This window comes from Camelus bactrianus, chromosome 9, assembly GCF_048773025.1.
Source record: "Camelus bactrianus isolate YW-2024 breed Bactrian camel chromosome 9, ASM4877302v1, whole genome shotgun sequence".
NCBI lineage: Eukaryota > Metazoa > Chordata > Mammalia > Artiodactyla > Camelidae > Camelus > Camelus bactrianus.
Genome location: NC_133547.1, coordinates 60,383,813 through 60,410,098, shown reverse-complemented (window position 1 = coordinate 60,410,098; position 26,286 = coordinate 60,383,813). Strand labels below are relative to the sequence as shown.

Genomic DNA, 26,286 nt, shown 5'->3' with positions numbered 1-26,286 from the left:
CAGAGTCGTCTACTGGATGAGCGTGGGGCTTTGGAATCAGAAGACGCAGATTGAATCCTGGCCTGTCATTTACTTGCTGTATGATATTGGACAAGTCACTCAACTTCGCAGCCTCTCAGTTTTTTCAGGTGTAAAATGGGGCTATCACCTGGGTCACTGTAGGAATGAACTGAGCTGAACTACATCCATCTGAGGGCCTCGTACTTTGGGAGGGCTCTGTGAAGGTGATGGGGTGGGGGTTGCATCTGGGGACTGTCTTTTATGCCCCACTTCCCCACTGCCAAACCTGGGAAGTAGGCATTACTGAAACATTCACATCCAGGAGACTGTAGTTAGGAGGGTGATGAATCAAACCTTCAGGATTCAGGGACAATCCTCTGCTGTCCTTGGTTTCCTGAGGTAGAGAGAATGATGGGCTTCTGCCTGCCGCCTCCCAGACTAAATATTTAGCTTTCGCTGTCTGAAGGGTAGGTTTTTCTTGGACTTGTTGCTGTTCTCCATGATCAAAGGTGCTCTGACGTGCCCATGAAGGTGAAGATTGCAGTGTCAGATGGACCTTTTCCTCTCCTCTCCCTGCTTCATAAAGCCTTAGAACTGGCACCATGTAAGGGTTTTATCTTAAGGGTTCATCTACCCACGTTCATCCAGCAAAGCTCCCATGTGCTTGCTGAGCACGGCCTCACAGCTCCATCTCTTAGTGGGATCTTGCCCACTCTTTACTGATCATCAGGTGAAGCACCTCTGGTTGTTTTACCATCTGCTCTGCCACATGGACGTCAGCATAGGATCACCACCAACAATTCATGGTCAGGAATTTATTAGCAGACAGACCATGTCAGCGTCCTGCTAGTGGGTCTGGCTGAGTAAAGAAAGAGTTACTATCATAAATTGTTGTGTGGTCTTACAGTGAAATACTGTAAGATGGGGGAGAGATAGTTACAACAGTACGGTGGAATGTCAGAAACATAGTGTTGAACAAGAGCAGCAGATGATCACAGGAAGAAGTGTACAGTGTGATGTCATTTATGTAAAGTTTAAAAATTTGAAATGAAACCCTATTTTTTTTTTTATGGATACCTTCACAGGTGGCAAAACTATGAAAAGTGGAAGGGAATAATGAACCATTCTCCTGAATTCAGGGTTATCATGTGGGGGTTTAATGAGGAAAAAAGCATGATGAAAGCTTCTGGGTACTGGAAATGTTATTTCTTAGCCTGGATGGTGGATCCCTGGGTGTTCATTTTATTATTCTTTTTTCCAACTGAATATATATTTAGTGTATTCTTTTGTTTACATGGTATATTTCACAATTTTAAAAAAATGTATCACTCAGCAACTTAGGTAAACTAAAACAGCATGGTGTTAGTTTGGAGAAATTGTTGTCTGCTGTTAAGGCAGACAGATTTCAGAACTTAGGGTTTCTCCAGGCTCGCTGATAACGGCTCATTCCTCTCCCCTACAGTTTATCTATGTAGCAGCCTAGCCAGTGATTCTAAGTCTGTGCTCCACGCTGGCCTTGTAGGTCTTGCTTTTGTCACTGAGGAATCTCAGGTTGGAGAATTAAGTTCGGGCCTTCAGGGAAGGGGCTCCACATGAAAGCTGGTTCACTGCCAGATAATGTGTCAGAACAGCACTAATCTTGGTGGCCCAAGAGGGCTGGTCCAGCACCATTTGGTGTTTGGAGTGTGGGCCGTGACGCGGTGCACCCAGGGTTCTGTCTGTTAGTGTGCCGTCCTGTCCAGGCAACTCCACCAGTGTTCCTTGTTCCCATGTATTACGGAGCCCCCTGGGAGAGTGTGTGCTCGTTGGCACAGGGAGTCCCTACCACACCCTTTAATAATCCCCCAGTGTTTATTTTATTTTGCTGGAATGAGGGCTGGCTTGGGATCAGTGCCTAAGTCAATTCAGGTTTTGCAGCTCTAATGTGTCCCCGGTACCGTGCGCTCATCGCCTCGCGTGGGGCTTGCCAGAAGCATGGCGTCCGCTTTCCACAATGAGTTCACAGTCTTCGCGATGCACGAGACGTACGTGAAACAGGCAGATGAAACTGTGGGCGCCGTGGGAAGCTCAGAGAGAGAAGGAAGCAGTGTGTGGAGAGGGGAAGACTAAGGAGAGGGTGGGTGGGAGTTTGTAGAGAGACTCTTGTCCGTTGCCCAAGGCTTCTGTGTAGTATCTTAGGGACTGACAAGTTGAAGGTGCTAACTGGTGAGCTAGAGAAGCAACCAGTGCAGTCTACGTGGAGGGAAAAAGTACCCAGCAGAGGGGAGCCATGCTGGTACTGGCAGCTCCCTTTGGAGTCACTTTTAGGTGAGAAAGGGTTGTGAAATTCCTGACTGAAGGTGGAAAGCCAGGACGTCAGGGTCCCTCTGTGGTTTGCTGATTCTTCATCACCTGTGAGTTTTTCCCCTCCCCAGCTATTACATGAAATCCAGGAGTTAAGGTGAAGTCAGCTAACAGATGAAACCCACAGGACTGTCTGTGAGCTATGCTGCTGCTCCAGGCACAACCATAAGATTTCTTTTGACTTAAGTACTCGCTCCTCCATCTAGAAGCCCTGTAGATTTTCCATAGTCCTAGAGGGAAATGGTACCAACAAATGGAAGAAGGCATTGAATTTGCTTTTCGGTTCATAAAAGTTTTTCATTAATAGGTCTGCAAACTGTGAAAGGGATCTCAGTTAAGAAACTGTCTATATGAGCTTAAGAATTAATTTTCTACATTCTGTATTAGGTATGTATTTATTTTAAGAGGATATGTGAATGTACATGAGTGTGTGTGTGTGTGTGTGTGTGTGTGTTTGGTGTGAAGGGCTGGAGGCCCTCGTCCCCCATCGGCTGTCAGTATTGGCCAGTGTTGGTCAGAATCTACATTTTAACAAGTTCCCACATCGTTCTTTTACGTGTAAAAGTTTCAGACCCTTCTCTGTTAGAGTTTTCACCCACCCTCCTTTCCTCTCTCCCTTTTTATGCTGCTCTGATAAAAACATATCAGATTGATTGACTTGCTTGCCTTGGCATTAATGACCACTGGACATTTAAAAGAGCTGTCATCTTGGAGACTTTCATAAAGGCCCAAGGTCTCTGGTGAGCTCTAAATAGCTCATCAGCTGTGTCTGCAGACAGCCCAGCCCAGAAAGGAAAGAAAAACAAACTCAGCGGGGTGTGAGGCTGCTGGGAACACTGCTGGGAACACTGCTGGGAGTCCTGGGAGGGCCAGTGGGGACTGGGAAGCAAAACGAGCGGGGAAAGCGGTGGACGGGAACTGAGCCTTCGGGCACTGGGCCATTCTCTGTCACTGTTGGCCACTGCCGCCTGTCCTTGCACTGAGATGACTAAAGCCTTCTTGATTTGGAACTGTAGTTATTTGGAGATGTCACCCTGTCAGCGCAACCCTGAACTGAGCATCTTTACAGTTTCCATTCAGGCCTCCCATCCCCATATCTGGCTGTAGCGTTGGTATGATTGCTGGGGAAGAGAAAGGAGCAAGAAAAGGAACCTGTGTCATGCATGTACTCATTCAGTGATACCTGAGACCTGGCCTTGCACACAAGGAGCTTGTGGGGCTCTCCTCTGAGCACTTGGTACATGAGGAATAGGATTGAGGCTGTGACACAGTGGAGGTTGAGACTTGACTCAGGGACTAATAAGAGCACTGTTGTAGGAATGGTGAGATAGGAGTTGGTGACTAGCTGTGGGTGGTGGCAGATTGGAGAGGAGACGGGAGAGAGAACTGGGAGGTGTAATCATTGAGGTGGACTGGGCTGGGTGACTCGCTAAGACAGGGTGGAGGATGAGGAGACATACAGGGGACTCCCAAGCTCTTGGACTGTGATGCCATTGGTGGAAATGAGAAATGCAGGAGGGGAGCAGCTTATGAAGCTGTCACTCTAAAATGGCATCCCCTGTAGTGGTTGTGATTGGTGCTTAGCTGGCTCGGTGGAACAGTGCTACAGTGTGGCTCTGGGGCAGAGTTATTCCTCGGAAAGTGTATCCGTGGGAGGAGGAATGCAAACCAACCCTCGGAGATGCAGAGCAAAACAAAATGTATTCCTGACAACGGGGCCAATGGAACGGTCACCACAATTTAGGGCACAGAGGTGACATTTCTACTGTAACCAGATCTGTATCTGGATTCTAGGACTTCTCAGTCCTACAGAATTGTGACCAAAAGGGAAAGAGTTTAGAGAGAAGCCAGTAGAAAGAGTATGGGTCTCAGAGAAAAGACTTTTTAGTCGTGGGAGATTGGGCAGTTTGGGTGTGTGATGACTGAAGACCAGAACAGAACTGACTGCAAATGCTTTGGACAGATGTGGATGGCAGGGAAAAGGGTTACTTGATCCATGGTGTTTGTGGCTGTGGTTTGGTATGATGAGGTTAGACTTTTCCTTTAGGATTCTGTTGGCACGGGACGGCTCCTTTTGAAAGTGCCAAGGTCTGTGGAAGTGGAGATTTGGGGTTTGGTTTAGTGACTGTCTCTGTGATGGTATGCTCAATAACCTAAATAGAACGACTCCTTTTAAACACTGGAACAATTCTATATTTAGGTTTTTCATTTTGTATTAGGTCAAAATAGTCACAGAACTGAAGTACAGAATTTATATTGCTTTCTGCTTTACACGTCACAGGGTTGTTAGTATGTGCCTATAACTTACTGAAAATACAAAGAAGATATTGGTCTCAATATTCTTTGGGTCTCCCATCCTTATTTCTATTTATGCATTAATTTACTTCATTCTGGCATCGGCCGCTGTCATTCTGCCAAAATTACAGCCACGAAGGCCCAGCTGACCTATCTGCACGTTTAATAACCGTGTGGACCTGTCCTTTCTGAAAACGTTGCCTGGCTTGGCGTCTATAGTAATGTGAAATCCCAGAGTGTTCCTCTTTTTTCTGGTTTTATTGATCTCTATTTTTTAAGAAATGCATTTGATCCATGTGAAAACACATATAAACGTATTCTATAACAACACGATGCACTATTAAATAAGACGTACAGGAGAGGTCTCGTTAAGAAGGGGACCTGTGAGCAAAGACTTGAAGAAGGTGAGGGATTTATCCAGGAGGATACCTGGGGAGGAATGTTGGGCAGAAGAATGGCAATTGCAAAGGAGCTAAGTTGGGAGTGTGCCTTGGGGCTGAAGGAGTGGTAGGCAGGCCGTCCTGGCTGGAGTGGAGGGGGTGATGGGAAAATAGGAGGAGATGACGGCGTAATGGGTGGGGCCAAATCATATCCATAAGTTTCTGCTTTATGTATTTCAAGGTTACTTTTTTGGGTCCACAATACCAATTTGAAATATGCCTTATGGGCAAATGGAACATTTTATCCTAATCTGGTGATCCTCTCTTCTCCTAGTGCCTTTTTCTCTTAAAATTTATTTGGTCTGAGCAATAAAAAGGAACAACCTAGAACACGGGTGACTCTCAGAAGCCTTATGCTAAGTACAGGAAGCCATACACAAAAGGCTGTATTCTGTATGATTCCCATTTATATAACATTATGGAAAAGATGAAATTATCAGGACAGAAATCCAATCAGCAGTTTTTGGGAATTGAGGGGAGGGATTGACTGCCAAGGGCACCAAGAAATTTGGGGGGGGCCATGGAAATGTTCTGTGTCTTTTTTATTTATTTATTTATTTATTTTGTTTTTTAGAGTTGTTATTATTAACATTTATTAGGTGCTTGGTTTATTCCAAGCACTGTTCTAAGTTCTTTAAGTGTATTAAATCATTACCTTCACCACAATCTGTTATTATCCCAAATTTGTTAATGAGGAGACTGAAACTCAGACAGCTTATGTTAAAATGTACGGCTGGGACATGAACCCAGGCAGAAATGTTCTGTGTCTCCATGGTGGTGTTGGTAACATGATTGTGTACATTTGTGAGAACTCATTAAACTGTGGCCTTAAAAAGGGTGAATTTTAAATATATGTAAATTTTGCCTGAATTTTAAAAATCATTTAAAAAATCTGTTTGGTTTGACATTAGTGTAACTTCCTCAACTTCCTTCTGTTTTATATTTTCTGGGCATATTTCTCCCCATCCATTTCATTTCAGCCTTTCGAGTGCTTATATTTTAGATGGTGTTGCTCACAATAGCATTTAACTGGATTTTAAAAAAAAACAACAGTATGAGGGGGTTGTGGGAGGTTGAGAGAAATATGTGAAGGGGATTAAGAGGTAAAAACTTCCAGTTATGAAATAAGCCAGCCATGGGGATGTAACGTACAGCGCAGGGAAAATTGTCAATACTATCGTAATCACTTTGTATGGTGACAGATGGTTACTCACCTTATTGTGGTGATCAGTTTGGGATGTCTGTAAATGTCCAACCACTATGTTATATGCCTGAAACTAGTAAAATATTGTATGTTGCCTATACTTCATTTTAAAAACAAGATTGAAGGGGGAGGGTGCCAAGATGGCAGAGTAGAAGGACACACAACTCACCCCCTCCCACGAATATACTGAGAATTACCTTTGCAGACCCATTAATTCACACAGAACACCTACTGAACTTTGGCAGACTATCTCTTACTTCAAAATACAAGAAGAGTCCTCACAAAAACCGATAGGAGGGAAAAAAAAAAGATTGAAGAAAAACCCAAACCAATACGATACCTTTTGTCTTTAAACTGTCATGGTTATATTTCTTGTAGTTCTTGATCTCTTTTCTTCAAAGATGATCTTTTTTCATCATCTTGCCTTTTAATTGCTCTCTCTCCTGCCCTTTTGGTTTCCTTTCGCTAAGCTAACTTTCCACTGTAAGCCGGTGTTTGGACCTGCCTTTTCTTTGTCGTGATATGTTGAAGGTATCTTTGGCTCACTGATTATTCAATAATGGAGTGTGGAATTCTGCACCTAATGGTGTAAAGAAAACAGAAACTCCTCCCCTGGCTCCCTGTCTGAAGATTTTCTGTTTGGACTTGGGCCTTACTTGGACTTTGATAGCACGCCTATGTGTTGGGTCCACTTCGTGTGCTTATAAATGGCGTTTAAAGGTACAACTTTTTAATGAAAAAATGACAACAATTTAAAAAATGAGATTAGTGAAAATCTAGAGTGGGATATGGTGTGAATAACTGACATTTGGTGAAGGAGAAAGAGAGATTAGGACATAATTGGTTTTGTTCCTTTTTTTTTTTTTTTATAATTTTACCTCAAAAATCTGACCTTTTTAAAAAAGGTAAGCCGAGAGCTTTATTTTAAATCACATCATACGATTTCGCTTTACACTTAGAAAGGAACGATAGACTGGGGACCCCTGAGGAGTGAGCTTTTCCTCTTCCATCTAAAGCACTCTTTTTTTGGAAGGGAGGAGGGCCATAGCAGCAGCGGCGCTGCGTGCTCAGGCAAACTCACCTGGGCCTTCTGGGTCTTGTATCCCTACCAGGGCCTAGAGTGGTGCCTCGCTGCACGTAGCAGCAGTTCAGTAAATACTTGAGTTGAAAGAGTCTTGTGTTCCTGCTTCTCACTTGCCAGAACTTCGGGGTGGGTCTTGCTACTGGTTTACATTCCTTGGCACCTCGGCTTCTGAGAAGTGATAATTTCAGGGGCACTGGGTACAGGGAGGGCTTTTTATCAGGATGGCCTTGTGCGTTCCAAGGCTTGGCCTAACCGCCAGGAGCCTGGTGGGTTCCCACTGCCTCCTCAGTCTCTCATGTTCCATCTGTTTTTCCCTTTATGATTGATATTTTCACTTTGAACCCTTTTCATGGACTGTTCTTTTCAAATTCTCTCAACTTTTAAGGTTAACATTGGAGTCAGAGACATGTTGACACATGTCTTGTTTGGAAAAAGAATGTGTGAAGTCCTTGTGCCTGAATCCCACCAGAAAAGTGTCACTTACTCACTAAGAACACTAATGTCTCACGTATGTATAGCCGTTCAAACCCCCAAGTGATCCTTAAATGTTAGGAATGTGTGTGTCTTATGAAGGACATCATCCCTATGACATGAGCCCTGAATCTGTAGGGCGTTGCCATCTCTGTGTAAGGCCCTCTACCTAGAGTGAGGTGGGGTGCCCGGCAGGAATTCAGGCCGAAGCTATTGCCTAATGGTATGTTTGAAAGTTAATATCTTCTTCTGTGGAAATGGATATTTATTTGTATTGAGGGGATGTGTTCGTCTTCAATTGCTGTGTAATAAGTCACCACAGATTTAGGGCTTAAAACAGCATCACGTATTAGCTCACAATTCCGTAGGTCAGAAGACCAGGACATTGTGGCTGGCTGGCTGGTCTCCTAAGTGTCTCGCGAGGCCAAAATCAAGGCATCAGCAGGGCTGCTTGCTTATCTGGAAACTATGGTAGAATTTGCTTCAAAGCTTGTTCGAGTCATTGACTGAATTCAGTCACCTGCAGTTGTAGGACTGACGTCCCCATTTCCTTGCTTGCTATCAATTGGGGCCTCACTCAGCTCCTTAAGGTCACCCACTTTCCTTCTCATATGTGCGGCCCCCACCCTACCATCTTCTAGCTGGCAAGGGTGTGTCATATTTCCCTTGTGCTTTGAATCTCTGATTTTCTCTTCTGCCCTCCACTTCTGACAATTGCTAGAGAAAGTGCTCTGCTTTTGGGAGATGATGTCATTAGATGGTCTCCCTTTCTTAAGGTCAACTGTGCCATATAATACCATAATATTATCATATATTATTATACATCATATATGATAATAGTGTTTGCCATATAATACAACATAATCAGGGGTGTGATATGTCATCATTTTCCCTGGCTTTAGACATTAGGGTCTTTGGAGGAGGAGCATCTCAGAAATTATGCCTACCACAGAAAGTATCCTTCTTAATTCTCCTGTTTAATCACTTGCCTAGACTTTACCTCTTGGAGAGTGCTTGAAAATTATAGCTAGAACAGCAACAAAAAAACCCCATGATAAATAAAATTTGGTTGGATTTGGAGATTGTCTTGTAGTTTTAGTAGATATATTGGCACAAAATAAGTCTAATGATTTTTATTTCTAGATCCTGTTAAGGGAGAATGTTTGTACATGATATTGAGGGCTAATCTTTCTGGAAGACAGTAGTTCTGACACTCTCAGTGCCTGGTATATTGTGGATTCCATCTCGGTGTGGATTCCATTCTGTAAAAGAGTGGTGGGAGATGGGGAGGTGAGGAGAGACTGGATTGCCAAGAACATGGGAAGTATTAGAGATTACAGGCCCAAGAGTGCTTTTGTATTTATTTCATAGCTTGCTTCTTTTATTCATTCAGCAGATGTTTTTATATGCCTACTGTGGGGCCAAGCACATGCTCAGTGCCGGTTGTACAAAGGTACACAAAACAGACATGGTCCCCCACCATGGACCTTGTTGATGTCAGACGTTAAACAAGTAAACTTATCATTGCAGATAGGAGTGCTGTCAAGGACTAGGTTAGGATGCTACACGAGAGACTTCAAGGGAATTGAGTGCAGCCTGGGAGACGAGGAACATTTAGATGACGATTTGGATGAGGAGCCAGCCGGGTGAAAAGTCCAGAGAAGAGTGTGCCAGGCAAGTAGATCAGCAAAGGCTCTGAATTTTCCTCGGGAGGAGTTTAGAGGGAGGTTTGGAGGAGTGTCCGTTGAGCATGTTCTTTTAGGAGGTTACTTCCCTCCTGCTGAATTCTTGCTTTTGGGACTTGTGTCAGAACGCTTAGAAATAACGCCCCAATATACTGTCATCCCTGGTACCACAGGGTCTGGGACTGGTCCAGGTTCACACCAGACCTGATGCCCGTGGGAAGAAGGTGGAAATACTTTTCTGCCCCCCACCCCCGCCCCTGTACCTGAAGTTGCAGCTCCGCATTCCTTTCGGGGTCAGTCCCAGGCCACTGCCCCCTGCAGGTGAGTGGAGGGTCATGCCCACCTTGCTGCCTGCCTGAGCTGCTCAAGCATCCTGTGCCCTTGTACCATCTCAGGACATGGGACAGATAAGTCACAGGCTGCCGCCTACAGTCACGGAACCCGAGGGTCATCCACTGCTGCCCTGAGCGGGGGTGGGGCAGGGTGAGACCGTGACTGCTTCCCTTGGACTTCAGCTCTCTTTCAAGTTTGGGAGGATGTTTGAGCATTCTCTTCAGTAAAGCCCGACATTCAACCTGGAATGAGATGAGATGAGTCCACATTTGTATATTCTCTGTTAAAGTGAATTTTTCAGTCTCAAAAAGCTGCCACCATTGAGAAGATTGCTCTGTACCCCAGGTTGGGCCCAAGTCAGTCACTTGTCTCTCTGTAGTGTAGAATGGACTTGACAGCAGATTTATTTTTACCTTTCCTGTCATTTTGGAGGCTGGTAGCTAGAGGCAGGGTGTGGAGTGGAGCCGTAAATTACCCTTGGAATGACTCGAATGGTCCCATTTTTAACTCTAATTGCGCCTTTCCCTTTTCACCTCTCCTCTTCCTCCCCCTCCCTTCCCCCTCTTCCCCATCCACTTTTGAATGAGAAGACTTGAGGAGGGTGTAGGTGGGAGCAGGTTTGCTGATTGATGCCTCTCTGAATGGTGGAAACCTTTTCTTTTCCCATCACTGCTTCCCATTTTTTCTCCATGCCTCTATTTTAAGTGGCTGGTTATTATTATTTTTTTTCCTTCTGGTTCTTTACTGGAAACCGGCCCAGCCTCACTCAGTTTTGTTTCCATGCTGCTATTAAAAGACAATGCCCAGTTAAGAGGACTTGGAGGAGGGGCAGGAGAGCCGCCTCGTGGTTGTAGTCATCCAGGCAAACATGGATTCCCTGGACTGGAATGTGAGAAGAGTTTTAAGTTTATTAAGCAATTTTAACTTGTGTCTTTTTTTTTTTTTTTTAATGGAATGAAAACCGACTATCAGTGGTTTCATCCTGGAACTTCTCTTGCTGAGCTTGAATACTAATGGACCAGAATTCTGAGGTCGAAGAACCTCCCTTTAGCATTCTGGGCCTCTTTTACCAAGATAGAAAAATATGCTTGGCACTTGGTATCTGGTCAGCCATGAATTCTTGACATTTGGGAGAGATGTGTCCCCAGGCTTTGAAGAATCTTTGTATTTATTAATACAGAGTGTTTGTAGAGTCCTGAGTATTGATTAACTCACATTCTCACCAAGGATTTTGCTTTCTGGGTGGGTTTTTGTTTGTTTGTTTGTTTTAGCATATCCTCATACTGTAAGTTACCTACCTTTAAAAAAACTTTTGCTTATGTTAATTTTTTCTCATGTGATGAGCTGTTTTTGCAGTGACTGAAACACATAAACTGCTTTTTAAAATTATTAAGTTAGGTTTATGGAGGTATAATTCACATGCAGTAAAATGCACCCTATGCAGTATACAGTTGTATGGGATTTGACAAAAGTATAGGCTGGTAACCACTACCATAATCAAGATGTAGAAAGTTTCATCTCCTGGAAAAGTTCCCTCCTGCCCCTTTGTAGTCAGCCCCTACTTCTTTCTCCACCTACACGCAAATACTAATTGTTTTCTTTCCCAACAGTTTTTCCTTTTCCTACATGTCATAAAAATGGAATGATATACTCTGTAGCCTTCTTTGTCTGTCTTCTTCCACTTAGCATGATGCATTTGTGATTCATCTATGTTGCTGCATGCATCAGTAGTTCATTCCTTTTATTTGCTGAGTAGTATTTTACTGTGTGGTTTACCACAGTCTGTCTATTCATTCACCATTTTGAGGGGTTTACAGTTTTGGAAATTATGAATAAATTCACTATAAACATTTGCGTACAGGTTTTGTGTAAACATGTTTTTGTTTCTCTTGGATAAATACCTGGGAGTAGGATTGGCAGTTCGTATGCTAAGTGCATGTTTGATTTCATAAGAAGCTGCCAAACTGTTTTTCAAAATGGTAGTACCATGTTGTGTTCCCTCCAGCAATGTTTGAGAGTCCCAGGTGCTTTGTGTTCTTGTCAGCACTTGTTGCTGTTAGGTGTTTTTTTGTTTCTTGCTTGTTTGGTTGGTTTTTTTACTTTGTCCATTCTAACAGTTGTATCATGGTATCTCATTGTGGTTTTTTAAAAATTTTTTTAATTTTTTTTCATTGTGGTTTTAATTTGCATTTCCCAAATAACTAATGGTGTTGAGCATCTTTCATGTGCCTATTTGTCATTTATAGATCTTTGCTTCTAAAATCTTTTGATTTACATATATATATATATGTATATACATATATATATATAAATTTTGGGTTTTTTTTAATTGCTGAGTTTTGAGAGTTTTTTTTAAATATTCTAGATAGAAGTTTTTGAATCACATAGGTATTTTGCAAATAATTTTTCACAGTCTAATGATTGTCTTTTCATTTTCTTGATAGTACCTTTGGAAGAGCAAGAGTTTTGAATTTTGAACCTGCCAGTGGCTTTTTAAATCAATTTCCTCATAAAGGGTATGATATGCTTGTCAATCTCAGATTCTGAGCCACCATCAAATCTTGAATTCCATTTTTTAATTTAGCAAAAAAAAATTTTTTTTCTGTCTGTGAGCCATCACTTTTTTCCCTCTTCATTTTGTTTTCATTGACATCGTTGATGCTAGGGCTGGCTTTTTTTTTTTTTTTTTTTTAACACAAAGAAACAGAGTTTTGTCTTGTTTAATTACTCCACAAACTATTACCTATATGATGATGATCAGCAGAGCTGCACTGGGTGACAATGCCAAGTTGTCAGCCAGGCTCACTCACTTACCCAGTGGCCCCCACACAGCAGCACTGTCGGGTGTGATGCAGGTGTGTCTGAGCAGAATTACAGATCACTGCATGTCCACTAAGATGTAAGCTCCTTGAGATCAGGGACTCTCTGTTTTGTTGCTAGCCCTAGAATAGGGCCTAGTGCTCAGAAAATAATGACTGAATGCAGTTCGATGAATACCTTCATGAAGGGCAATGCAGGATGTCCCATGGCATCCAAGGCTGTGGCTCTGAGGGTCAGCTCAGGACTTAGGCCAGCACTGTGAATGTCAAAGCTTGAATGGCAAGGAGCAGCAAAGAGCCCTTTCCTGGGGACCTTACCTGCTTTCCAGAGTGTGGAGAGAGAATCCCAGGGCCCTGACCTTGACTAGCATTTTTTTAGGGAGACCTCAGTTTCTAAGGGAGGAACTTAGGTAAGTCCACACCAGCACTGTAAGGCGTACAGGCTGTAATGAGAGCTGTATCTCTGTAGCTGGGTGATGTGAGACCATTTGTGGAATTCTGCCGTTCTGCCTCCTTCCGACCGCCCCAGGCCTGCATAACTCCTCCCCCACCCCCAAAATGGTGGAGGGATCAGGCCAAGGTTGAAGTCATGGCCAGAGCCAAAGCCAGGCTGCCTGTGGTGGAGCCCAGTTCATCCCCACCCCATCGCCCTGCTTTTGTCCTGATCTTCTTTTGGCTTATGGTGTGTGGTTTCAGCATTTGGGCCAGCTTTTAATCATGACACAGTCCCATCTTCTAAGGGCTGAGTGAGTCCTCCAAAAGAAGAAACTCCTGAAGAGAAGATTTTCCTTAAATGTTGAGGCTTTCTCCTCCTTCTGAGAGTCTTATTTTACTGGTAATTCAAGAGGGAAAAAGTGGAAACTCCAGATTTAGGGCAAGCGAAGAATTTGGGGGAAGGGAGGGTGTGTGTGCGCGTGTGCGTGTGCGTGTGCACGGTGGATGGGTAGTAGGGTGGCTGTGGGCCACGGGCAGGGAGGCAGCAATTCACGCAAAGTGGTCCCAGCTGCCCCTAGTTTAGGGCTAATCCCGGCTCTGCTCCAGCCTGTCATTCAGGGTAAGCTGCTGTCATTAGTGGTTAAATGTTTCTGAAAGTATTCTCTCTCAACTCTAACCACATGCCCTTTTGGGGAAGGGAGGGAGGGGCCAGGAGAGTAAGGGGACCCACCCTGTTGTCATGCCCAGCTGCTCTGCAGAGGGACAGGGAGCCTAGGGGACTAGAAGTAATCACGGAGCCCGTGCATGTGACACAACTGATGTCGCATTTTCTGTGCTGCCCCACATGGCCTGCCATGCCTTGAGGGTCGCAGCCCTCTGCCATGGGCTGTAAGTACCGAATCACAGAGGCTTTTTTTTTTTTTTTTTTTTTTTTGTCCTTTTAAGGGGGTTGGCTGACACAAACCTTCTATTAAGCAATTTTATCTCTCTCAAGCTCTCTGCCCTCAACACATATATACACATTCACCAGTGGCTAGAGACTGTCTTTCCCTTTGGAACTAGTCTATACTCATCCTGCTTTCGATTGTGGTAAACTGCTCAATCCTAATGTTTCTTCCCATGAAGTGGGGACACTGAGATATTTTTCTTGACTGAGGTGTGGTTGACAGCTTTTGATTTATAAAATTAGCTCAGGGAAAAACAAGATGGAAAAAGAGAGTCCAAATTAAATCTTTATTTCCATAGCTCAGTTGTGCCCTCTCTCCATTTTTAACTGCCACACAGGCTTAAGGTATGAAGGACTCTGGGCTTTGCTAGGTCTCTCCTCCTCCTCCTCCTCATCTTTCTTCTCCTCCTCCTCTTCTCCATCTCCTTATTCATCCTTCTCTTCTTCTGTTTTGGCCCAAGAAAAAAACTTTTTTTCTTTTTAAATAATTGTGTTTTTTCCCTTGCTCAAAAGTAGAAAAGCAGAGAAAAACCTAGAAAAGCACAAAAGGAAAAACTAAAGGCACCCACATACCCAGCTTCCCAAGATAATCACTGTGAACATTTTGGTTTGTACCCATCTTGCTGGAGATGGTAGCCGTTGGGGGCACTTCTGACTCCCCTAGGAACCTGAGTTTGTTGTGCTGTAGGTTTGTCCCAACATACTGGACCAGAGAGTCTCACCAGGAGAGGTGTTCTGGGTGGGTATAGAGCCTCCCAGTCGGGGAACTCTCTTTACTAGGGTCTTCATCTTACCATTGGCCAAGTGACCAGTGAATGAATAGCCTGGAAGGGATTAAGCCTAAGTCCCAGGTTTCCCACCCCCCAGCCTTCAACCAAAGAGCATGGGCTCTTGACCTTAGAGCACCTGGCTTTGAGTCTTTGCTCCATTGCTTACTTTTCTTGATGTCTGTTTTCTCATCTGTAAAATGGGCATGATAATAGTAAGCTTCCTCTAGGGTTGCCATGTTAAATGAGATGGTAACATGTAAAGTGCACAGCGCACCACAGGTACCTGGAGCATGATGTTCTAGCTCAGTGCACATTAACTTCCGTAGTCATTGTTTTCAGTTTATTGTTGGTGATATCTTCACTGCCCTGTGTTCCACGGTTATAAATTGTTCTCCGGACCTCTGTTTCTCGGCATGGAGGGGGTGGTCTTTTCTTCACTGGGTAGTATTTGAATCATCTCACTATTGAAAAGTAGTATGTAATGATTAAGTAGTAGAATAATCTCCTTTGACAAAACTGAAACCGAAGACCAGGGGAGCTGTGACATTTTCATTGAGTGAATGAAGTCAAGCCACGACCGGACCATGAGAACACATACCACCTGTTGCCTTGTGTTCTCTGAAGACGTCAGACGGATTCTTTGCTGCTGGATCCCACCATTTTCCTTGTGGGATGGATCCCTCTCTGCATTGTTCCTCATTTACTTGCATGGACCAGAGTCACCTTTTCTAGATAAAACATGTCAAGTACATGTTGGCTGAAGTGGTCTAATGCCCCTTGACCTTTATGGCCAAGGGAAGCTTGTTTCTGGCTGTAAAGAAAATGGATTTGAATAAGTTTGGGGCTCTTTTTTTTGGCTAACAGTAGAAATATGTCATCTGTAGTCTGTCCAGTGGTTCTTGTTTATTTCTTACATTCAAGCCCAATAAAAATACTGTGATGGTCACAGGATATTTTGCCAGTTATTTCAGATGCGGGTGCAGTTCACTCTGGATTTGTTTACTTCAAGTGGAAAAGTTTACCCAAAATTGCCTTCTGTGCTTTTACCAAGAAGGGAGCTTACCTGGATCTCTCTGTTCGGGGCCAGCTTCTGTCAAGTCAAAGACAAGGAGGACTATTACAGGGCTGATTTCCCATAAATAGCAAGAGAGGGAATATGGTGACTTCAGTGGGGCACACTCCTTTCTTTTCCACAGTGACTTATATCTGTCTGCTTTATACTTTGAACCCCCAGGACGCACAGACATTCAGGTGGTTCGGCCAGAACAGCCACAACAACCGGCGAGCAGAGCCCCAGTACTAGCAGCCGGCACCACCAGCCCGTCAAGAACCCAAGCCACAGTGGCTTGGCCAATGGCACAGGTGAGTGACATTGCAGAGCACCAGCCCAGACTAAAGCGTGTCCTCTTACCTGTTCTCGCCTGGAGCTGGGGCTCTGCCTGCTGTGTCAGAACGCAGGGTGGGCGAGAGGTGACTCCCATACTGAGATGGAATTTGAATCCATCAGTCTCTCCATGACCCATCTTCTTTTCTCTCTGGCATATCCTGCACAGCCAAAGTTATTCTCCACGTGGCTCTTCTAAAATCTTCCTTTGCACAGAAATAAGAGAGTATTGATTTTTAGATTTCTTTCTTATCGATGTTGGATTTCCTGGTGGGGAGAGTATCTTATTTATCCATGACACTTTAAAAAATTTCCTTAATTTAAGGAAATGATCAGACTAGGAAGAAAGAAGTCTAACTATCGTTAAGAGCTGGCTTAGAGAAGATGGCCATGCTGTCGAGTGGGTGGGGATGCTGCTGGACCAGGAGCGAAGCCCAGCTGCCACTGGGGGGCCTCCTGTGCCTGTTCCAGGGAGAGTATTTGCCCCTTTTGAGAGTAGAGAGCCCTTCCACAGCCACGTGGAAGGAGTCTCTGTACTTGGTTCTGCTTCTCCAGTAAGTGGGAGGAGAAGGACCTATTTCAACACAAATCAGTTTTTGTCATGCTTTTCTTCTGTCTCATCAGGACAGTGTTGAATTAAAAAGGAAAAAGACAAAGAAAAAAGTTTTTTTTTTCCTGAACATCTTGAAGATTGTCAAATCTTTTGTGACTGTTGGTCATTTGGTAATTTGTCTTAATTTGGGGCAGGTGGGAAGGGATCCAGAGGTTTGCTTCGATTTAAACTGTAGGTGGATTAAATGCAGGTGTTTAAATCAGTAAGTTGACGTTGAAATAATTCTGTAGATCCTTGCAATAGCAGAGCTGTGGCATGAAAGATGGGAAATGTGGGGCGGTACAGCTTCTGCAGATACTCGTCACCATGGTACTGTTACCGCCGTTTGTGTGACAGACTCATCAAGAAGGGGAAAGCGATTTGGATTACTTGCTAATGCCTTTCAGTTCTCTGGCAGCACCGTATGAGGGCTGCAGAGCCCCTTTGATGGCTTATGGTGCCTGGTTATCGTGTTGTCTTGACAGTCTGGCTGGGAGGAGTGGCCTGTGTCACTGTGGGTGCGGTGGCCTGACTTTCTCCCTGCGGTTGGGGACCTGCCTGCAGTAATTGAGTTGTCTGGCTCGCCCTGAGCCTTGAGGACGAGGATGAGCTTGGAGGCGAGGCGTATGAGCGGCTGCTGTCTCAGCCCTCTTGGCGCTCTTGTGCCAACCACTGTATCCAAGTGCTGGAACAGCCAGTCATAGGAGCTAGGGGTGGCCTGACTGCCCGTCTGTGTGGTGGGGACAGCAGGGTGGTGGCCATGGACCGTGTCAGAGAAAACCATTTGAAGCTCCACAAGCACCAGTAAACATGCTTCTCTTAGAAGAATAAGTCACTCATAGAGGAGTAAGTCACTCACAGATGGGCAAGGGGAACTGGCTTTTGGAACAAGTGGTTACCTGGATGCCGTGGCCGTGACACCAGCTGCTTTGTTCTTCGAGGGGCCTACGTTATTGTGATACCAGTTTCCCTCAGCCATCTCTGCTTTTCTTATAAAAACTATCAGCAGATTGACTTTATGTGGTGACGGTCTTTGAGTCATTCTTACTGGACATTGAAACAGGTCTTTGTTTCCCCTACACTTACTTTTAGGAATCTTTGCGTATTGTCCTTATCTCCAGGAACATGGTGTATTTCAGCAGACAAGGCAGGTGCCAGCCGCATCTTCAGAAAGCCAAATATCTGTAACCCCAAACTGCCTCAGACATGTTTTATGCTGCTTGCACCTGAAAGTGCAGACTGTTCCCAGAACGCATCTGTAAGGGACAGTTGCTGAATGTTCCTGTTAAAGTGCTAAGGCTTTGGCCCCTGTCTCGTCTCTCTCCTTTCTGCTGTGATGACGGCTCACCTTTGCTTCCCAGCCAGCCTGGGCTTTGTCGGCTCTTCAGTGTCTATCCAAGGGGTATAGAAAGAGCTCACCTTTCCTTTGGGGAGCAGACAGGAGGACCCCTCTTTGGCAGTGCAAAGCTAGAAGACGGGTTGAGGCTTTGATTGAGGACATCACTGTCCGTCAATACGGCGCTGTTAGAACTATGAGGACCGATTCCAAGATGGTGGTGGTAGTGAGCCGTGCCTCCAGGAAATGTTTCCAAAGACATACAAGATTTATTTAGCAAGCCTTTTTGGCTGCGCTCTGCAGTTATGCATGAAAAAGACATTTGGGGCAGAAACAGAGCCGAGTTCCAGGTGGTTTTTTCATGTTGTCACAACTGTAAAGTATCCATTTTTGTTAAATGAAAGTGAATGGCAGCCTGTCTGTATAAATATATTATTTCTAAGTTTTAGAAGTGGTGGATCGAGACCTAGGCTAATGCCATAGCACTTTACTGAGACTTGTGTGCAATGATTTACTTTCTAATTTTTTTTATTGAAAACTTTATCCAAAAAAGAAAAAAATTATGTCTCTCACTCACTCCTCCCTCAAATGTGATTTCCATGCATGTAAGGTTGGGAGTCACACTGGCTGCAGTCAGATTCTGTCCCCTGTGTATAGCATGTGTATAAGGCCCAGTGACTCGTTGGACCTTTGTTTTCTCATTAATAAAATTAAAACAGGAGTGTATATCTCATAGGGTTCTTATAAGGAATAAATTATATAAAACATAGAGAGTCCAGCACAGCACCTGGGACTTAGTAAGCTCTCAGAGTTAGCTTCTATCTTTATGAATAATTTCATACAATTGTAATTATGCATTGTGAATGTTCTTTTCTTTCCCACCTCATTATTTTTGATACATGTGTCCATGTCCTGTAGTCCTCTTATTTACCTTTTTTTAGTGGCCTCGTACTACTTCGCAGTTAATATGCCATAATTCATATAACCATTTCTCAGTCCTTATGTATTTCCCTTTGTGAAACAAAATCCTGATGCAAACATCTTTGCACGCAACTTTTGTTTCTTCTGGAATGAAGTTCCTGATTCAAAGGATAAGAATTTAAAAAGTCTAATGTATATTACTAGATTGCCTTCCAAAAGGTTTGAAGTAATCATAGGCATTGTAAGGCCTTGTAAGGCCTTGTAAAATTTTCCTTCTGGTATATTAGGTTTGTTTTCCCCTTGATCTTGTAAATGCTGGTTTGTCATTTTGCTGACAGGTAGTAAGTGCCACCTTATTGTTTGGCCTCACTGCATTTCTACAGTTATCAGTTGCTTGACTATTTCTTTTCTCTTACACGACTTTTCTCATAGTGTCTGGTTATTAGTTTTGTGGAGATTTAGAAGTTTGTTTTAGAGATTCATGTAGTCTGTAAATTGAAATTGGGGTAAAATACTCATAACATAAAATTTACCATTTATTTAAACCATTTTTAAGTGTGTCATTCATTGGCATTGAGTACATTCACAATGTTGTGCAACTACACCACTATCCATTTCCAGAACTTTTCATTATCCCAAACTGAAACTTTGTACCTTTTAAGCAAAAACATTCTCCTTTCTCCCTGCCCACTCAGCCCCAGCCCCTGGTAACCTCTGTTCTACTTTATGTCTCTATGAATTTACTTATTCCAGGTACCTCATATTATGAGTGGAATAATTGGTCCTTTTGTCTCTGGCATATTTCACTTAGCATAATGCTTTCAAGATTCATCCATGTTGTAGTATGTATCAAGATTTCTTTTGTCCCTTTTTCAGTTTGAATAATATTCCATTGTATGTCTTTACCACATTTAATTTATCCATTCCTCTGTCAGTAGACATTTGGGCTGTGTCCACCTCGTGGCTCTTGTGAATAATGCTGCTGTGAACATGGGTGTACAGGTATCTGTTTGAGCCTGTGCTTTCAGTTCTTTTGCCTGTATGCCTTGGAGCAGGGTTGATGAGTCAGATAATTCTATGTGTAACTTTTGAGGAACCCTCAAACTGTTTCCCAGAGGAGCTGCACTGTTTTGCATTCGCACCAGCAGTGAATGAGGGTTCCAATTTTTCCACATTCTTGCCAACACTTGTTTTTTTCTGTTTTGTTTTGTTTTTTTGACAATAGCATCCTAATGGGTGTGAAGTACCTAGGTACAAGTTTTATCTGTTATATTTATGATTGTAAGTTTTCCCCCTACATCACTGTTTTTAAAATCTCATTTTCTGTAGTTTTTGTAGAGGAGGAGTTAAAAACTTAAAAACGAATTGTGCTGAGCATTTTTTTTTTAATGTTTGTAATTTTACCTTTTGCTTCAATAGTAAAAAGATTATCTCTTGTCTATAAATGGAATAAATACTTTATTCTGTTTTACTTTTTTTCATGTTAAAAAATAACTACCCCAGGGGAATTTATAGTAGTATATCTGTATCTATACATAGAGAAGTGTACTGAAGGCTGGGTGTAAATTAATTTTTTTCTATGATGGGGTCCTATTATCCCATAAACATTAGTTTTTTTCTCACTGTGGTTTTACTTAGTGTTTATCACTTACTATTATCTTATATGCAGCTGAGTATTCGTTTCTGGACCCCTTACTCATCCCATTCATTTGTTTCTGGTTTTGAGCCAGTCTTGTGTGATTTTGATTGTTGATTTGTTACAGGATGTTTTTCTAATGTCTGAAATAGCAACTCCTGCCTTATTGCTTTTTCTCCACGATATTCTTTGATAGTTTGTACACTTTCAAAACACATTTCAGACTCTGAATGCTTAGAAGCATGGTGGAATATAAATGGAATTTCTATGAATCTATGTATTGACCGAGGAAAGATTGAACTTTCCCATCAGGTGACATGGTATGGCTTTATCCATTAAAAAAATTTTTTTTAATGGAGTTACTGGGGATTGAACCCAGGACCTTGTGCATACTAAGCACACGCTCTACGACTGAGCTATAACTACTCCCCCTGGCTTTATCCATCTTCTTTTTTCTATCTAATTTAATTGCTCTTCTTTATATAGTCCTCACTCACCCTGTGTCACGCTAACTATGAAATATTTTTCTAGTTTTGGTGGCTCTTGTGAAGAGCTGAGTTGATCGAATGCATTGGAAAGCATTGCTTGGGTTTCACGGGTGAGAGATACTGACTGCTTTACTGTGTATCCTGTGTTATGAGCTGATCTTCAGTTTAAAAAGCTACCATTGCCGGCAGCCGCCTTCCCCATGCCCGGGTGAGGGGGCTGAACAGACCTGTGTGTGCAGCTAGAGCCTGTGCCACACCACACATGCACCTAAAGACCCTGGAACACACAGTGAGCTGGCGAGGACTAAGAAAAAGAATTTCAATTCCTGATCTTTTTTTGGCTAACTGTGACTAGGGTATGTCTTAGTCCTGAATGAATATCTGATTCATAAAGTTAGAATGTTTAACCAACATCACAGAGGGAACCTTGTGAAATGCCCACAGTTGCAGCAACCGGAGGCCATCCCACTGCTGTTTTGTCCTCACCCCATTTACCCTCTCATCTTGGTACCCAGCTCTTCTTCCCATACAGGAAAGCCCTCTCAGCCGTCTTCGTTTCTCTCCCCCAACCCCTGTTTTTACTTAATGGTCTTCCGGATTTGAGTGCTGGTTCTGCTCCTTGCTTGGCACCTCTCTGAATGGTACTTCTGGGAGCCTCAGTTTTGTCTTCAGTAAAATGGGAATAATATTGTCTTCCTTGCGGGGCTGCAGGGAGGATAAATGAGCTAATGAAAGTGAACTTGCAAAAAACAACCCGGAATCCCGGACTGGATCTTGGAATCATGAAAGGACATTAGTGGAAAAGCTGGTGAAATCCAAATAAAAAGTATGGAGTTTAATTAATGGTAATGGACTAGTGTTAATTTTTTTTTAGCTTTGACAAATGTGCCATAATTAAGCGAGGTAGTAGTATTACATAGCATGGATGAGGGGCATGTTGTCTTTGTTCTATCTTTGCGACTGTTCTATAAATTTAAAATTATTCCAAAATTTAAACAATTTTAAAAAGAACCTGCTTTGCAAATGCTATTGTTAAAATGTGAAGTGGTTTTATTTCAAATATCTTTGGCTAGATTATTAGGCCTTTTGCACACGTATTTATTCAACAAGTATTTATTGAATGCTATTTTGCTAAGCACCGTGGACAGCGCAAAGAAGTATCAAATAAGGCCTCTGCCCTATCATCTGTTTCAGGAAAAGAAGCTGAAAAGACACTGGCAGCCAAGTACCAACACAGCAGATGTCACCAGGCTGAATGGTTGGGTAGCCAAGACTGCAGGCGCTGGGGGGTCTGCAAAGGGCCGAGTCTGGGCTGAGTGGCAGCAGTGGTGGGGCCTCTGGAAGGAGGGTGAGGTGAGCAAAGGGATGGAGGCAAGAATGCAGGAGGCAGAGAGTGGAAGCAGCAAAAAAATGAAGGTGAACAAATGTGCCCTCACTCTCAAGAAGGGTACTGTCTTTTGGGAGAGATAAGTTGTGTACATCAAGTAATGAGGACTAATAGTGAACACTGGTTATATTGAAAAGAGCTAAAATGCAAAATGCAGCAGTTCTCCAGGGCATGGTGAAATTGTAACTCCTTGTCTTCCACAATCTCATTTTTCTCTCCACTTGAAGCCACATCATGGCTCAGTTATGGTGCTCTGTCACTACTTTACTGGGGTGACCGTGGGACAGTAACTGAACTGTCTGAACTTTAGTTTCTTCTGAGTATAAGCTGCGATGGGGTGGATTTACCCCTAAGGTTTCAAGCCCTTATGTTCTAAGAACATGTGTGTACATATAGGCACACCTTGTTTTATTGCTCTTCACTGTATTGTGCTTTGCAGATACTGCATTTTTGGCAATTGAAGGTCTGTGGCAACCCTGCATTGAGCAATCTGTCGGCGCCATTTTTCCAGCAACATTTGCTCACTTTATGTCTCCCTACCATATTTTGGTAATTCTTGCATATTTCAAACCCTCTATCTGTGAGAAGATTACGACTCACTAAGATGACAGTTAGCATTTTCAGCCATAAAGTATTTTTTAATTAAGGTACCTTTTTTTTTAAGACATAATGCTCTTGCACACTTGATAGTCTGCAGTACTGTGTAAATATAATTTATATGCACTAGGAGACCAAAAAAATTTGTGCGATTAGCTTTCTCTCGAGATTTGCTTAATTGCGGTGGTCTGGAGCCAAACCCACAGTATCTCTGAGGTACACAAACAAACACACTCTCTTTGTGAACACGGAGTCTAAGTGTAGACGTATAAAGTTGATAATTTTTCCCAGTTTGTTGTTTTTCTTTTGATTTTAATTTTGCCTCTGGTGGTTTTTATTTATTTATTTGCCATTTAGATTTTAAAAAATTTAATGTAGTTGAATTCATCAGTCTTTTATGACTTTTAGATTTTGTGTGATACTTCAGAAAGTCTTTTCCACTTTGAGATTATAAAAGGATTCTCTATTTTCTTTAGTTCCTCTGTGATTTCATTTTTTATGTCAAAATTTCTGATCTGATTAAGGAGTGAGGAGTGCTCTTACTCAGTTTTTGTCCAGTACTCTACCCAGTTGTCACAGTACCATTTACTAAATAGTCTGTCTTTTCTGCAGTAATCTAAAATGTCACCTTTGTCATATACGAAGTTCCCAAATTCCAATGTGTATTTAATTCTGTTTCTGAACTTTCTGCTGATTTAATCAGCATCTGCCTATTCATGTATTGGTGCCACATTGTTTTAACTGTTGTAGCTTTATAATATGTGTTAGTACCTTGGAGAACTAAAACCCACCCCCACCCCATGCACACATGCACATAGGATTCTTCGTGTCTAGACTTTTTATGACTATTCTTCTGTTTTTAGTTTTCCTTATAAATTTTAGAATATATTTAGTTCTCAAAAAAGTCATGATGGTTTTTTTAAATGGAATTGAGTAAAATTTATAGATTTGTACAAAGAGAATTGCCATCTGTTGTGTTATATAAACTCAGCTAAGATAGGAATATAAATATAAATTCTTGCATTTTTGTTGTGGAAACATTAGTTGCGCAAAATATAGTCATTTATTAAACAACCAACGTAGTCTGTGTGCCAGACAATGTTTCATATATTGGAGAGAAAGCAAATAAATTAATCATAGGTAGTTCCTAGGCTCTTCATTTGTTAAGATCAAGCTTAGCTTCCTATCATGTGAAGAAATTTTAGTTTCAGCTGGCCACTGGCCTCATGTTAGCCGATAGGATCACGTGGCTGCTTCAGAGTTATTCGGATCTTGGGCCGCATTAGAGAGGGAGAGTGGAGTGAGTGAGCGGTTCAGGCTCTGGGGTCAGATGGTGGGGATGTGAATTAGGTGCCCTGTGACCTTGAAAGTTTGTTTAACCTCTTGGAACTTTTGTTTCTTCAGCTGTAAAATGGGCAGATATTAATTGTATCTAACTTGTGGGGTTGTGTCTGAGGCTGAAATGAGAAAATCCAAAATGCTTTGCACTTTGCCTGGCAGATACTGGTGTTCTGTACATACAACTAACGTCATTTCTATTGGAATCTGACTCTGCTGGTCTGATGGTGTTTGATTTGTTATGTTCAGTTCCTGATGCCAGTAGTTAGAAATGGGAGGCGATAGAAGTTATCTACGAGAGGCAGCCAGGTGGTAAGAGGAGGGTGACCTAGAAACATTAAAGAAACTGTTGGCCTCTGTACTGAAACAAAGAATGAGAAACAGGGTGGCCAGATACTTATGTTGTACTGCTTGGGGCGTGGGGACTAAGAACCGATGTCAGAATTCAGTTTAATGTGAGAGAAATCTTTTTGGCAGCTGTGTCTGTTCAACAGTGAAATGGCTCTGTAGCGAGCTGCCTGTTAGAAGAAATGTTCAAGGGGAATCTGGCTGGTCATTTGTTAGGGAAACCGTAAGAGGAGTTTCTGAATTAGGAAGATGAGGCTAAACCAAGGGGTTTTCTTTTGAAATTCCAGTGTCATTGTGCACGTACATAATCATGTATGTAGAAAATTCTCTGTGTATGGCTTTTCCATTTTCAAAGAATTTTAATTCTTTGAAATGGTGTTTGATCCCTTTTTGAGTGAGAGGATATTGCAGTGCCTTGGGGTCCTGATGAACAGGAGTGATCATCAAAGAAATGGAGAAATGAAGAGACTCAGGAAACAGCTTATTTCACTTTTGTCTCTTTGCCTGTTTCTACCTTGGAGACAAGTCCCTTCTCTTGGAGCCCCATCTTCTTGCATCTAGGGTGTTAATCCTTGCTCCCCACTTTGAGCATGAGGCTTTAAAGGGACGAGTGTATTATTGGAAGTTTTCTACCTCTTATTGTGTACGGAGCTTTTTGAAGGAAGATGCTGTTTGTGCCTAGCAGACAAATGACACGTTTAAAGAAAAGTGTGCAGCCCTATAAACTTGGCTTTGGCCTTGGCTGTGCTCCGTGAAGCACTAACACACTTCCCTGTTACCTTGTTTTTTCTCCTACTCTTTTATTGCAGTAATTGTAACCATAGTATGTAAGAAAGTTTTAATAAAGTTTTATAAAAGAGGTGATATTTAATAATCTGTTTATTTCAGATCCATCTCCCAGGTTTCTTCACGGAGGCCATTACTGACTCGCTGTAACTTCCAAAATACGTTTTGTAAACCTTTTTGCCATCACCGGATAACATGCAGGGTAACCTTGTAGGTCTTGTGTTCTCCTATTTAGTGAAAAACCTAGTAAATGTGAACTCAGCTCTTAGCTGATCTCTAAAATATGATTTCTATATTTTCAGTGAACGATGAACCCACTGCAGCCCCTGATCCTGAAGAACCCTCTGTTGTGGGTGTGACGTCCCCGCCTGCTGCAGCGTCGAGCGTGACCCCGAACCCCACTGCAGCGGCTCTCCCTGCCACAGCCACGCCGGCCGAGGGAGAGGAGCCCAGCACTTCGGGTACACAGCAGCTCCCAGCCGCTGTCCAGGCCCCCGACGCTCTGCCTGCTGGGTGAGTAGCCTTCTGTCCCACAGCAGCCCTCCCCACTACCTCCTAAAGCAACAACAACAACTGGGGGCTCCTTCGCCAGGGCCGAAACAAGGGGCTATTTATTACCTGGTGGCTTAGGAGCCTCTAGGGAGGCTG

General features: G+C 42.9%; 1 protein-coding gene and 1 non-coding gene across 3 annotated transcripts in view; one reads left to right on the top strand and one right to left on the bottom strand.

Moving 5' to 3' along the window:
• Positions 1–26,286, top strand: part of WWP2 (WW domain containing E3 ubiquitin protein ligase 2) — a 118,239-nt gene that overhangs the window by 52,436 nt on the left and 39,517 nt on the right. For both annotated transcript variants that reach the window (XM_074370507.1, XM_010960587.3), the window contains exons 7-8: positions 16,060–16,187; positions 25,941–26,151. In XM_074370507.1, the coding sequence (XP_074226608.1) occupies positions 16,060–16,187; positions 25,941–26,151 (339 nt within the window). The remainder of the gene's footprint in view (positions 1–16,059; positions 16,188–25,940; positions 26,152–26,286) is intronic.
• On the bottom strand, positions 21,049–21,123 carry TRNAT-AGU (transfer RNA threonine (anticodon AGU)). Its single transcript has one exon. It is a non-coding gene; the product is annotated as a tRNA-Thr (tRNA).